Below are 13,360 nucleotides of genomic sequence, written 5' to 3'. Positions count from 1 at the left end.
TGTAAGGTTGGAAACAATTTAAAAAATAAAAAAAAAAGCAGACTGTGCTGAGAAGAGAAAGCTCCGGGGAGACCTCATTGCAGCCTTCCAGTGCTTGAAGGGAGAGTATAAACAGGAGGGGAATGGCTGTGTGTGAGGGTGGATGGTGACAGGACAAGGGGGAATGGTTTTAAAGTGAGACAGGGGAGGTTTAGGTTGGATATGAGGAGGAAGTTTTTCAGCCAGAGGGTGGTGAGGCACTGGCACAGGTTGCCCAAGGAGGCTGTGATGCCCCATCCCTGCAGGCATTCAAGGCCAGGCTGGATGTGGCTCTGGGCAGCCTGGGCTGCTGGTTGGTGACCTGCACACAGCAGGGGGTTGGAACCAGATGAGCATTGAGGTCCTTTTCAACCCAGGCCATTCTGTGATTCTTTCACAATCTTTTTTTTTCACATTTTTCTCCTACAAGGGGTTACTGAGTGCTGAGATGGATCCTAGCAATTATTTCCTTTGGCTGCAGTGCTCTTCAAAAGCAATCTCTTGCCTTGGTTGTGTTACTTACACCGCTGATATAAGAGACAGTGTAGTTATTGTCCCATCTGGCTTGTCTTGGAAAGCAGAGATTTGGGGGGTAGGGAGGGGTTGGTTTTGTTTTTCCAAGGAACTTCATTGTGCTCTACTTTCCTTTTTTTAAGAGTTTTATTCTCACTTAACACCTCCTGCGAGTGGGATGGGAGTTCTTTCCATCCCCATCTCCAGCCAGCCTGCCTGATGCTGCTGTTTTGATGGCGGTGCTCAGTTGTGCTCACGTCAGCATATCTTTGAATTTCCATAACCTGATCGGTTTTATCTCTTAATTAAATGATAGAATGCCTTGTTGAAATCCATAGTAGTCCATAATAGTCTTTTTCTCAGTGGTGCTGAGAGCAAATGTGGTGAATGCAAGATCCCAGAATGTGGACTCCAAACCTGCCCCCAAGTGAGCTTCAGCTCTGAGAAGCACAGTGTTGCATTTATTAATTCCTGATACGATCAGAATCTTTGAAACAATGAATTTGTTTGTTCGTGGTCCCTCGAAGCCCCAGAGCTGAGTAACCCTGGTGTTGAGCTGCTCTGTGTGGAGAGGTTCCAGTGGATGAGCTCACACGCATTGCTTGGATACTGAATGCCTCCAGTTGTTCACCTGGTGTCCCTTCAGTGTGTCAAAGCACTACCAAGCTCTAATGCTATCAAGAAGGCCGGGTTTAAATTAACTAGAAGAGTTTTAATGGGAGTGCAGTCCTGTTTTTTTAATGGTTAAACAATAGCTCTTGCTTTTGGGGGAGGAATAAAGCTGCCTTTCAGGAAAAGCAAAGCAGAGGAGGGTTTGCACTGCCTGGCAGCACGAGGTGAAGGCGCAGTGCAAGTACTGCTGCTCCCTGCAGAGCACTGAGAGGCCTTCTGGGCAGGAGCTGGAGAGAAAATCAGCGTGGTTCTGTTCAGGCTGCAACGGGTTTAGATGTTACCCCCATACACACAGGCCTGTTTTCTTCTTTCTTGCTTTTAAATGTTGGTAGCATTCATTCCTGCGTGCTTTAGAAGATGCGTACATCCCACATCTGGCACCTTTAAGCGTTGCAAAGATCTAATTTGCTGTTCAGACATTGTTTAATTCTGAATCCAGTCTTCTGCATAAAACATAAGCTGTCTTTATAGAGAGACACCCATGAACAAATGCATGAGGTGAAACTGAAGGAACAATTACTGCCGATGAGTCTCCTTACAGAGGAATGCAGGTGCAGGCCGGTCTGCCACTGCTTTTTCCAGTGCCCCACTTTCCAGTGAACGCCTTTCCCCATCCCAGTCAGAGTCCTGAATTGTGAATTGTGTAGCCTAAAAATGCTCATTTCAGTTCAGACCAGTCAAACTGATGTGTGTAAGGACCTCAGAGAGAAAGGAGGAATCTAACGTCTCAAAAATGCCTGCTGTACAAGCAGAGTGACTGGTCCTGTCCCATTACAACCAGACTTCGCGTGCCAAATTTGATTTATTTCCCTTCTGTGCAGCATCGAGTAATACAGGATTTTGTTATGCTTGCAGAAGCAGAGGATTTCAATAGCTGTTAGAGTCATAGAATCATCAAGGCTAAAAAGACTGCTAAGATCACCAAGACCAACCATGGCCCCTCACCACCACGCCACCAACCTCGTCCCTCAGTGCCACCTCTACCCTGGCATGCCAAGTGACACAAAGTGGAATCCCACACACTTCCCATTTGGAAGCTCAACCCGAATGGTGCCACCTCCATTCTCATCTATGCCAAGCGGTATTTTTTAGTCATGTAAAACAGATCTGGATTGAATTGCGTCACTGAACCCCATTTTTTGTGCCAGAGGTTCAATCCGAGCATCAGAGTCATTTTGCAGCTATTAGCAAGTCTTCCTTTCCCTGGCCTTGCTATGCTTTCTGAGCAGGCAGTGGCTAATTAAACAAGGTCATCTGTCCAACCTCAGGTGGCAGAGCTGATGGCATCTCCTGGTTGTGCAGGTTGAATGGTGTCATCCCATGTTGTGCAAGCTTTTATTCTAAAAGCCAAGTCACCCGTGTAATGAGCCAGCCTGAAGCAAGAGTGAGGGATGTTTCATGAGCTCAAAGTCACCCCATGCAGCTCTACCCAAAGACCTCCCACTGCCAGCACCTTCAGTTAGAAGACCTCTATGTTGGCATCCACCACAGCTCCGGTGCATTTTGCAATGGAAGAACTCATTGCATTGGTTACATCAGGAATCTTTAGCATCCAAAGTTAACTTTCAGACTGTAGTACACCCTGAAATATCTCTGTGCACGTTTTTTATTTTCTTGCATTTGCAGGGGCCTTGAATTGAGCTTGCTGCATCACGCTCTGGCAGCAGACAGCGTTCTTGATGTGCAGTTTGAATCTGTTCAGTAGATCTTGGAGTTTCATAAGAAACTTTGAACTTTGGCCCATCAGCTTCTTCTGGGGAAGGACAGAACCATTTTGAGGATATCAGTGCAGAGTTGAACTGAGATATTCTGTTTGTCCAAATTTTCATTTTCTTTCTACTGGCCGTAGTCAGTCACAATGGCAAGCAGGAGTTTGAAGGTGATGGGATGCACAGTTGGAGGGAAGAGATTCTTACTGGGTTTTCCTTGGCAGAAGCACATCAGACTGCTCTTCCTAAATGACCTGTGATGATGTAGCAAAGCTGTCCAAGTGGGACTGTTTGTTCTGAAGGCATCTTAACAGAACCAGGGTCCTTGGGATGTTTGATTCTGTGATTTGTTCTGATCCTCACCGCGTCAGATGTCACCTCTCGTGACATTGGACAAGCGACTTAAAATTGGTCTATTTACTACTTCAGGATCTTTGGTTGTTTGTTTTTTTGTATGACTAAATGAAATCACGGTGTGTTCGCAGAGATCTCTAAAAAAAGAGTTGTCTTTCTGTGAGCCAGCAGAAAACAGGCACAGAAGTGTTACAGTTGATACAAAACAAGCTGCTCACTACTAAAATTCCTGTGCCCCACAGACGAACAAGAGGCCTTGAACTCCATCATGAAGGACCTGGTAGCACTCCAGATGAGTCGACGTCACAGACTGACTGGATTTGATACCATGAAGAATAAAGACACCTCTCACTCCAACAAACAGGTAACAGGATGTTTGATGGGTGCTTGGAATTGGAGGCAGAAGGGACAGAGCAGGCTGACAGTGGGCCTGCTGACTGCATGCTGCCGTGTGCTTTTAGCATTACAAGTGAACAATCCCTACTCTTGCTCAGGTGTTGCCAGCATGGTAGCTTTGTTCATTTATTTACCTTTGTGGCCTAGGGAAGGTGCAGTTTGGGTGTTTTGCAATGTCTCAGCCTTCCATCTTCTTCCCACGTGCGTTTCTGATGGGTTTTGGTCTGTGTAGATTAGCTAAGAAGTATAACAAGTGGTTTTCTGGTCTGTGCTGCCTTTTTATTGAAGAGACTTTTTCTTCTTATTCTTAAAGAAAAAGCACAATGCCAGCAGTCCACCCCTCTTGGGCAGCCCTGCAATAACAAACCAGTGTGCCTCTGCAGTGGAAGAAAAAAAAATTCCGGTAAGAAAGTTTGCTTCTTATTCAATATTAGTGATTATAAATTAGGAACATGTTCTAAAATTGTGTGTGGCAACCTTTACAGGGTTCACTTCAGTAGATGTGAGGGCCAGGAGAGCTTTTCTTTACTGACTGTCGTGATACAGTAGTAGCATGTGGTTCTCCCTGGAGTGAAAATAATGCTTAAACTCAGAGGGAAGCAGAGAACTGAGAGGCAGTAACGATGAAAAGGAAACAAGTATTTCAACTTGTGATTCAACAGAGGGTCACTGCAGGTTAAAGCTGCATAAAGCAATCTGTTGGATAATGAACTAATGTCTCATTTTCACATGAGTCAGACTGTGTACGAATACAGAATGAGGAGCCTGATAAAAGTGAGTCAGACTGAAGTTGATTCAAGAACAGCGAAGGGGATTCTCTGAGAGGCCTGGCTTTAGTTAAGGTGCAATAAATCTTGCCTCTGTGAAAAAGGAAGCAGCTCTTTACAGGTGTCTGAATAGAGACAGCATCCTCCTCAACGCTGAGGATTGGCTGGAGTTACCCAGACATGTGTCACATGAAGAGAGAAATGAAAGTAGCCCTTATGTGAGCATGGGGATGCAAAATCTATTTTCCAAATGAAATACTTGTCCCAAGGTAATAAGTGGCAGCATCAATACTTCAAAGCTTATTTGGATTTATTTTACGTTTCTCTACAAAAAAAAGTCTGTTGTAAACTATTACATTTTCTTTCTGGTAGAAACACAAGGCAGACCAGTCCAGCTCTGGCACTATATGCTGCTTATTGTTTGAATGAAATAGTTCAATTTCAAATCAACAGCTTCAGTCAGGAAGTGTTTGTCCAGTAGTGTCTCAAAGAATTAAGTTAGCTGCAGTTGGATTCAGGTTAACACGAGAAGCTGACTGTGTCAGTAGACTTACTGTTTCCAGTTACGTACTTATTACAGGCTTAAACTTGCTGGAGCAGGCTGTAAAGTACGTGTCTGTCTCTTCCTTGTGCTTTGTCTGCTCGTAATCTTTTTGTTCAGCTGAGATCTGGGATTTCCTCGTGTGTGCTGGACAAATCCACAGACACAGCAGTACGGAGCCCTTTCCAAGTCATGTTGAAATGTAAATTCAGGGAAGTCTTAAATCAAAATCTGTAATCAGTCTTTATGATGGCACACCACAGAACTGGAATACTAGAACCCCAAACTTGGATTTGTTTTCTTGCTCATCTCTTAGGATAGGTTATGGGAGTCGCTTCAAAGAGCAGTTTGTATGGGGGATAGGTTCCCCATGCTTCCAAAGGAAACACACAGTGCTGGACATTTAACTATTCCAGGTTCTCTCTGAAATGTAAACACTAAGATCACTTCAGATTCCTCTCCTTAGGTCTTAGGAAAGTGAACACGAATGGCCGGTGTGTGATGCTTCTGGAAAGCATGATCAGGAGATAGATGCCAAATTTTGTCAGTCCCCATGATCACTTTTTTCCCCTTTATTACAGATGACAGGTTTGAAAGGACGCAGTGAGGTGAGGAAGATATTTTAGTTTGTTCAGATAGCAACAAGTTGAGGAACAGTTTCTGTAGAGCCCTGAAGAGCTTTTAGTGCTGCTTAATCTTGACTAGCAAGAATTTTGTCACTTAGCTGTTTCATAACCTAAAACTCCTCTTGAGGTCAGAAATTTAATCTATAAAATGACTGTCATTTCATTTCATCCAAACAGATCCGTTTAGTTCACTTAGACCAGACTACTTCAAATAATAGAGAGGAAGATAATTGAGAGCCTTCCTTCCCAGCTAATCCTATTACAGGGGGATCATTCCTCCCTCCAGAAAAGAATGTTTCATCAGTAGTTGACTGGTGGGCATCATTTACAGCTTTTCATTCCTACGCTGCTGCGTTTTTCCTTTACTGTTCAATTAAAACGACCTGTCTAAAATTTGCTTCATTTTGCTGTCTTTCTTCCCACATCTGAAAAAATGTCCTTGGTAGAGTTGATGTGCAAATTAGGCACCTGTGGGGAGCTCGTTTGTCACCATCAGTTACGTACCTGTGGTGCTGCAGGAATGCTGTGTGCTGGCACTAATTGCATAGGTCCCTTTGAACTGCATTCTTGACCACTAGGCCTGCCAGATATTTCCTCTCACTGAAGAGCATTTCCTGGCCACGTTTGTTTTGAAGTTCCTAGATGTGTGATTGCCTATTGTCTGAGGCTTTCACAGATGGCTTCATCCACCCCGATCGCACAAATCGTGCAGCAGAAATTATGGAGTCTTACCAGAGCAGATTTTTCCCTTTTATTTTGATCTGTGAGGCCTAAATTGGGATCTGAACGTTGAGCTCCAGAGTTGAAGGTTCAGCAGGTTGACCCTTCCGTGTCATGCAGCATCTTCTGAGTTTGCAGGGAAATGCCCAGGTCGTGCAGTTGTTGTTTTTAACCATCTGCCAGAGAGGAGTGACTTTGCACTCTCAAAGTGACTCTCAGAGGTTTGCTTATTTGTAACATCGCTGAGCCAGGAGCTGAGTTTTAGCAAAAGCAGAGACTGACTGCAGTGTGAAGAATGTCATCTATTCCCTGCACGTGTCTCCTTTCTGCCATGACAAAAAACAACCCACATCTTGAGACTTCAAAGAAAATGAGCTTCAGTTCAGCTGAATGTGCAGCTGGATGGTATTGCAGGCTTTTGTCACAGTGTTTAAGAGAGATTAACTTTCCTTATCACTAAAATAAATCTGTGTCTTCCATAGGACAATGATAAAAATTACAATGTAGTTTTTACCCCTTTCCTTCTCTTTCTCCCTTAGCAATTTCTCCATTCCTCATGGTGCTGTGTGCACATCTCATCCTCTTAAGTGTCTGCCATCTACTTCAGCTTCCATGCAGAAAGTGGCCACATTTGTTGTGTTCTGGTTCACCTTCTGAGGAGTCCCTGCCTGCTGCTATCACCTGCTTTGTGTTTGGGCCTTAAAACCATCATGTGGGCCATTCATTTGCTTTACTTTTTGTTGGTCAGAGTTTCATTGTGAACTAACCTCTCATTCTTTCTTTTATACAGAATGATGTAAGGATAAAGTTTGAATATAATGGGGAAAGACGGTAAGTCTGTCTTCACTTCTTTCCTTGTTTCCTTGTTATTTCCTTTGATATTTGGTTTTCAGATACTTTCTATTGTCCAAAAAAAAAAAAAAAATCAGCTAAATTAGCACTTTCTGTGTTTACAATATTGTTTCTAGGGAGTAAAATTCAGCTCTCTGTGGTTGTTCATGAGGTTTTCGTAGTGAAGTACGAAGGGATGTTCCTGATTTAGTGCATCATGTGAAACCTTGGCTGCTAGAAAACGTTTGGAAATGAAACAAAGCAATCAACAGTGTTAATAAGCACTTAAAGCTTTCCCCTCTTGTTCATAGTTTGTTGTTCATGGTCAGCCTTCAGTGTGAAGCATTCTCCTTGATGAGTGCAGTTCGGAGCATGATGCCAGAGCTTGTTAAAGCTCACTATATTGGAGCAAGCAATGGGGTGCAAATATTATATCAGTGGGAAGATATAATGATCACCTGGAAATTTCAGAGGTTGGCCTCGAAAAGCCACTGACTTTTTCTCTATTGAAGGAGAGCTATATCAAATGTGGGTATTTTTCTTACAACAGGAGAGCAGAGGCGTTTCTCTGTGGGTAAAGCAGACAATAAAGAACGATTTGTAAACTTCTCCTTAAATAATGGAGCATAATGAATTCTGTGGCTTACAGAAAAGAAAAAAAACATTGGTGCTCAAGAGGAGCATTTTAAAAGTGCCTCTGCCAGCCCATTGCTCAGCACTGCAGTGATGGAGGCACTGTGTGGCTGCACGGCTCCCCATGCTGCTGTGTTGTGACAGGGCAACTCGGAAACTCGTCACCACTGTCCTGTCATCTTCTGACATCTTCTGTGTCTTCTGCCAGGGCACGTTTAAGATGGCTTAGAGCTCAGGGGAGAAGAAAGCTTTTTCTTCGAGTGATGTTAAAATGAAAAGGTTGATTGTGCATTAGTCTAATTATGCAGCTACGCTTCCCCGAATTCCCCATTCCCAAAGTGGTATGCAGTTACAGACAGCAAGCTTGCACCGAGAATGTAAGTGTGTGTGCTTGGTTTCAGAGGAGCTGCCAGATCTGACCACAAGTATTTAAGGTGGTCAGGCAGGAATGGGCTCCTTAAACCCTGCAGTCCAGGATTTTGTGTTAGAAGAGCGCATAGAGTTTTTTAAACTAATAGAATTTGTGGCACCTGAGAACAGCTCTGCTTTTTAATGCCTTGAGTGTAGAATGGAAGCCTTTATAAGGGGCTTCAGTCCAGCTGAGAGCTAAATTACGGTGCCAGAGTACTGCAATTTCATGCATGGGTTTCTTACTAATATGTAGAAAATGTTATTGTGGGCTGCTCTTTTAGCAGGGACAATTATTGCTAGATTGCTGGATGTTGTAGGTCTGGTGGCAAGATGAACCCTTCCTGGGCAGGGAAAATCAACTAACACTACAGCTATTTAGAACAAAAGCTGCATGCAGTGCAAGGATACTGAGTGCTGACAAAGCGTGCTGGGCAAATGGAATGCTTAATTTTGGCAATTAAGCATTTTGGAAGGAGATGGCGAGGCAGAAGAGCTTGTAGGCAGAAGAGCTCCAAGGCAGAAGCGCTGACGACCATCTGGATGTGGTGCATGGACTGATTAATAATAAGGTCCTGAGCATTGGACATCATTGGTTTGCTGAAATGAGGTCTAATGGGTCATAAGCTGGAGTTACCATTGAATCCTCCAGTTCTTGACCCAGCATATTTTATTTACTGGGTATTCTTCTAGGAGAGGGAAAATAATCTTTTTCTATGACTGTCAAGGTAGCAACTTTCAGAGCACTTGGCAACTTCCTACAGCAGGACGTTCCAGCAAAATAAGCAGTTTTAGAAGCTTTCCTGGTACTTCATTTTACTGCTTAGCCTAAAGCATTATAGTTTTTATTCCTATGTAGGCAAAACAGTAATAAATACCTAGCAAAGAAAGCTCTGCTACCGTTTTCTGGAAAGCATGCCTGTGCCATGGCGTTCATCAGAGTTTCCTAGGGCAGCTGTGGCTGTTGCCATTGTGGGTTCCTTGAGGCCAATGTAGATTGGGACACGGAGCCATTCAGCTGGCTAGGAAATGGCTGAGTGTAGGACTGGGATGTGAGTGGGCTGCGAGGTCTGGGCTGAGAGCAAGCAATCAGAGAATCAGGGAATGAGGGCATTCAGAGGCCTTTGTGTCCTCCTCCCGATGCCTGCTGTCAGGAGCTCAGCACTGACTTGCTGTGGGAAAGTTTGTTGAAACCTTTCAGTTGGAACACGTTTTGGAAAATACAAGGAAGTGTTTTTAGTTCAGGTATCAGAGTATTTAAATCAAAACATTCTTTTGTTTTTTTGGGCCTTCTGCTGCTTTTATTGCAACTCTCACTAAATTTATTTGCTTGTGTTTACTGCTTGAGGCGGTGTGCTTTAAGCCAACATACATAGCACGTTTGTATCCTCTTCCATGGCAGAAATGGATTCAGTAAAGGATATTTTTCTCTCCAGGAACAAAGGCATTTGTAATAAGTTGAATAAATCTGAGATTGAATTTTGTGTTCTGACAAACCAACTGCAAATGCACCTCAGATTGAGAATCAGTGGGATTGCTTTGAATGATTCGGCCATCTAATTTGATTTCATTGTCAGATGCATGTCTGATCTTAGTGTTTTTTTTCTGTTCTTGTTTCAGAATTATCCCTTTTGTCCGTCCCGTGCGCTATGAAGATGTGCAACAGAAAGTGAAAACAGCCTTTGGGCAGCCTCTGGACCTCCACTACCTGAACAATGAGGTACAGAGCATCCTTGTCAGCGTTCAAAACATGCAGCAGGCTCTCTGGGTGACACCTCCTCTTTCCATCCCAGATTCTGTGCTCTTGAGGAAGACGTGCTGGTGCTGACAGAGCATCACATTGGTGTCAGTGTTGTACGGGCATCGTCTCCCTTCTTCCTGCTGGGGTTATTTGGGAGATGCTAATGGGGAGTTTGCATTTGTCTCTGAGGAGCTGGGTAGTTTGTGCAAATAAGAGGAAGTATTTCAGGATTTCTCACTCATTTCCCTATTTTTTTGTTGTGGTTTTGCTCTTGCATTGTTAGAAACTGCATCCCTAACGAAGGAGATGCCAAACCTTATTCACCAGAAGAAGCTCAACAAAAATAAAAGTGGTTCCTCATTTTTAACAACATCCAAATTTTGGGTCATGAGGGGGGTAAGAACAGAAGGTATCTGAGGAAAATTTCATGGGATTTTCCTGGCAAGTTTTAAATTCCTCTTTAATTCCCCTCTTTCAAAGTCTAAATCTTCCCTACATCAGTCCCTTAGGTGAAACCTAGCTTTCAATTGATCTTAGATCTGGATTCATGCATATTCTGAGACTGCTGTCATCGGGGAGGCTGGGGCCTGACTCTGACTTGTTCTTGGATAGCTGCCTAAGGGAAATTTGCACAGGGTCAACCACAGCTCTGATGGTGTGGAAGGAAAGCCCTGAACAAAAAGACATTGGGAGAGTATTGTGATGAAAGCTCAGTCAGAATCCTAGCTTATATTATGGTTTTATTTTCATTTTTTATAATTTCTTTACATTCCTCTTGTGGAAATAGATTCCTTTTGCTGTCCTTTCTAATGTTTTTTTGTTTGTTTGTTTTGCAGCTTTCTATTCCTTTGAAAAACCAAGATGACCTGGATAAAGCAGTAGATCTCTTAGACCGAAGCTCTAATGTGAAAAGCCTTAGAATATTACTGCTTTCTCAGGACAGAAACCATGTAGGTAACAACTTCTATGACTGCAACAAAATGAAGGGCTTTACCCTCAAGTCTCTGAAAAGCAGTAGTCTTAGCCAACAGGAATTAGTAAGATTGCTTTGCTTCGCAGATATACACATGAATATATTTCTTCTCTTTGTTTTGACTTACCTCTAGGGTTTGTTCTGTGAGTTTTTTTGGGTTTTTTTTTTTTTTTTTTTTTTGCTACTTAGAGAAGGTGTTTAGGGACTGAAACACTAAAAGGAGATTTTCAAGCTGTAATTATGAAGGACGTTTTATGCAGAGAACGCAATGACTCTATGCAGAAAACTCATAATGAGTCTGGATCATAGAGAGGAGTTGTTTTTTTTTTTAGTTTTGATTGATGACACAGTGTCAAAACTGCACATAATTAGCTTGCCTTTAAGAAAGCACAAGTTGTTCTTGATGACAAGCCATTAGCACTTCTATTCTGGATGGGAAGTCTCCTGATGACTTTTTTAGCTCTGTAGCTTACTGCTTTGGATCCAGTCTTACTGTTAGAAACTGAGTTGCTTTTAAGCTCATGATGGCACATAAGCGCCTAAAATGGATTTGGTTGTGTCTTGATTCACTGTCCTGGCTCACAAGGGGCTGTGGCAGTGAGTTTCAATGTGGTTTGCACTTTTCAGCAGAAAAGACCGTAACATGAGAAGTAGAGGAGTGAAAGTGTTTAGGTTTATTTGTTTTTTTTCTTTTTGGAGTTAATGTCACACAGCATAATGCCAAAGGCTCTGATAACTGAGGTATTTTATTTGCAAATTATTAAATCCTTCTGCACAGTGTGACACAAAACACCACTCTGCCTTGAAAGCTCTGCTGATGGTGGCTTGTTGATCTGGAACGTACAGCTCTGTTCAGGATTGCAGGCTGTCAGCTCAGGCTCTTGGAATAATCACCCCTGTAATTCTTAGAGCTGTCAGAAGAATGATTTTTTTTCATTTTCAACTTTTGAAATTGATAATCCGTGTTAATAGACAAATAAATGTCTCCAGGTGCATTAACAGCAGTTTCCCAAGTGTCTGGGTGCCAGAATCTGGAAGGGGTTGGGGGGGTGATGCAGTTCTTTGTCCTGTGCCCTTTCCCTGAGCATTTGTAACTGGCTGCTCCAAGGACAGTGCTTGGCAAGAAGACCTTTGGTGTGACCTGATGCAGTCAGACTGCTCTGTGTTGTCAGGAAACGCTCTGCAAAAGGTGGCCTCTCCTTTTGGTATTACACAGCACAACAGTTCTTTTACAACCCTCTAAATTTCAGTATCTTAAGGCTGCTAACCAGATTTTACATGATACTGTCTAAACTTTATGTAAGCCACCAAAACTTTCCTACAATAAATGCTCAGCAAGTCTCATCCCTGTACCAGCCAGTAGCCTGTGCTGTGCTCATGTCCTTTCATTAGCTGTTTTTTCCCCTTTGGCTCAAAGCAGAAGCAAACAGTGAAGTCTTCACTAAGTGCCACTGTTTCCCCCTCTCCTCCGACTTCCTTTTCGTCTCTTAGTTGTCTGACAGGAGAGTCCTCCATGTGATAAAGCAAAAGCCCACAAGTCTGAAGGAGGATTCTTGGCTGCATGATCTCATCCCACTGAGAGAGCGGGAAGCATTATTTTTCCTGAAGTACAGGATGCAGATTTTGTTTTGATTGTGCTTTTTCTTTTTCTGGGGATGGAAAGGTAATGCCCTGACTTTGGCACTAATGCGTGTATAAACCATCTTAACTTTACAGCAGTAGCTGTGTGATTTGTACTGAGAGCCTGTGTTTGTGAACATTGTTTATATTAATTGCCTTGTGCCTCTTGCTGTGGCTCACGTGTGCTCTTCCTTTTCTCAAGAAACTCAATCCTTTGTCCTTTCTCTCTGTTTGGAAACTAATGGGAAGAACTGGCTGAGTTGAACACCCAGAGCACTAAAGCCAGACTGTCCACATAAGCAGTGTGACCTGTGCACCTTATTCAGCTCCTATGTACTCCTGTACAATGTACTCATGACAAGAGTTTTTGCAATTTCAATCTGACTCCCTCCTTACTGAGTGTGAAAGGTTTTGCTTTTTGATTGAGCAGCAGTTCAGTGCTTTTTTGATGTGTGGTCTCACATCTCATTTGCCAGTCCTGTTCAAATGACGTGTCTCCTTTCACTGCTCCGTTTTGAATGAAATGAAGGCACCACAGAGAAAGGATCTTTAATTACATTATGTCTGTGTAGGTTCAGGAAAGGACAAAGAAAGCATTCACCTTGGTATCTTCAAACTCTTAAATTCCAGTATTTTTGCTTAGGTCTCTGAGTAGTCACTGCACTTTTAACAATTGTAGGGTACCACGTTGGTGGGGAACTGCTTCTGAAAGTGCAAGATTCCCAATTTATCTATGCTGGCTGAAGTGGCTGGTAGAAATTGTAGGTTCGTCCATGATCTGAGCCCCTTCCCCATTGCTTTCACAGGTAGCTGCTAATGGGAGACAGCACTGAGACTT

At 43.1% G+C, this 13,360-nt stretch overlaps 1 protein-coding gene across 1 annotated transcript in view; it reads left to right on the top strand.

Annotated features, from left to right (window-relative positions):
• Positions 1 to 2,136: 2,136 nt before the first annotated feature.
• The window catches only part of MAP3K3 (mitogen-activated protein kinase kinase kinase 3), a gene marked incomplete at both ends in the record, with an annotated part of 29,726 nt that continues 18,502 nt past the window's right edge, over positions 2,137 to 13,360 (top strand). The window contains 8 exon segments of the mRNA XM_079547202.1: positions 2,137 to 2,200; positions 3,509 to 3,630; positions 3,976 to 4,065; positions 7,107 to 7,147; positions 9,809 to 9,908; positions 10,766 to 10,879; positions 12,394 to 12,530; positions 12,532 to 12,565. Of these exon segments, the coding sequence (XP_079403328.1) occupies positions 2,137 to 2,200; positions 3,509 to 3,630; positions 3,976 to 4,065; positions 7,107 to 7,147; positions 9,809 to 9,908; positions 10,766 to 10,879; positions 12,394 to 12,530; positions 12,532 to 12,565 (702 nt within the window).

The sequence above is a fragment of the Tetrao urogallus genome, assembly GCF_951394365.1.
Source record: "Tetrao urogallus genome assembly, chromosome: 26".
In the NCBI taxonomy this organism is placed as follows: Eukaryota; Metazoa; Chordata; class Aves; order Galliformes; family Phasianidae; genus Tetrao; species Tetrao urogallus.
Note: the sequence above shows the minus strand (reverse complement) of the source record. Positions and strands in the feature narration are given on the sequence as shown.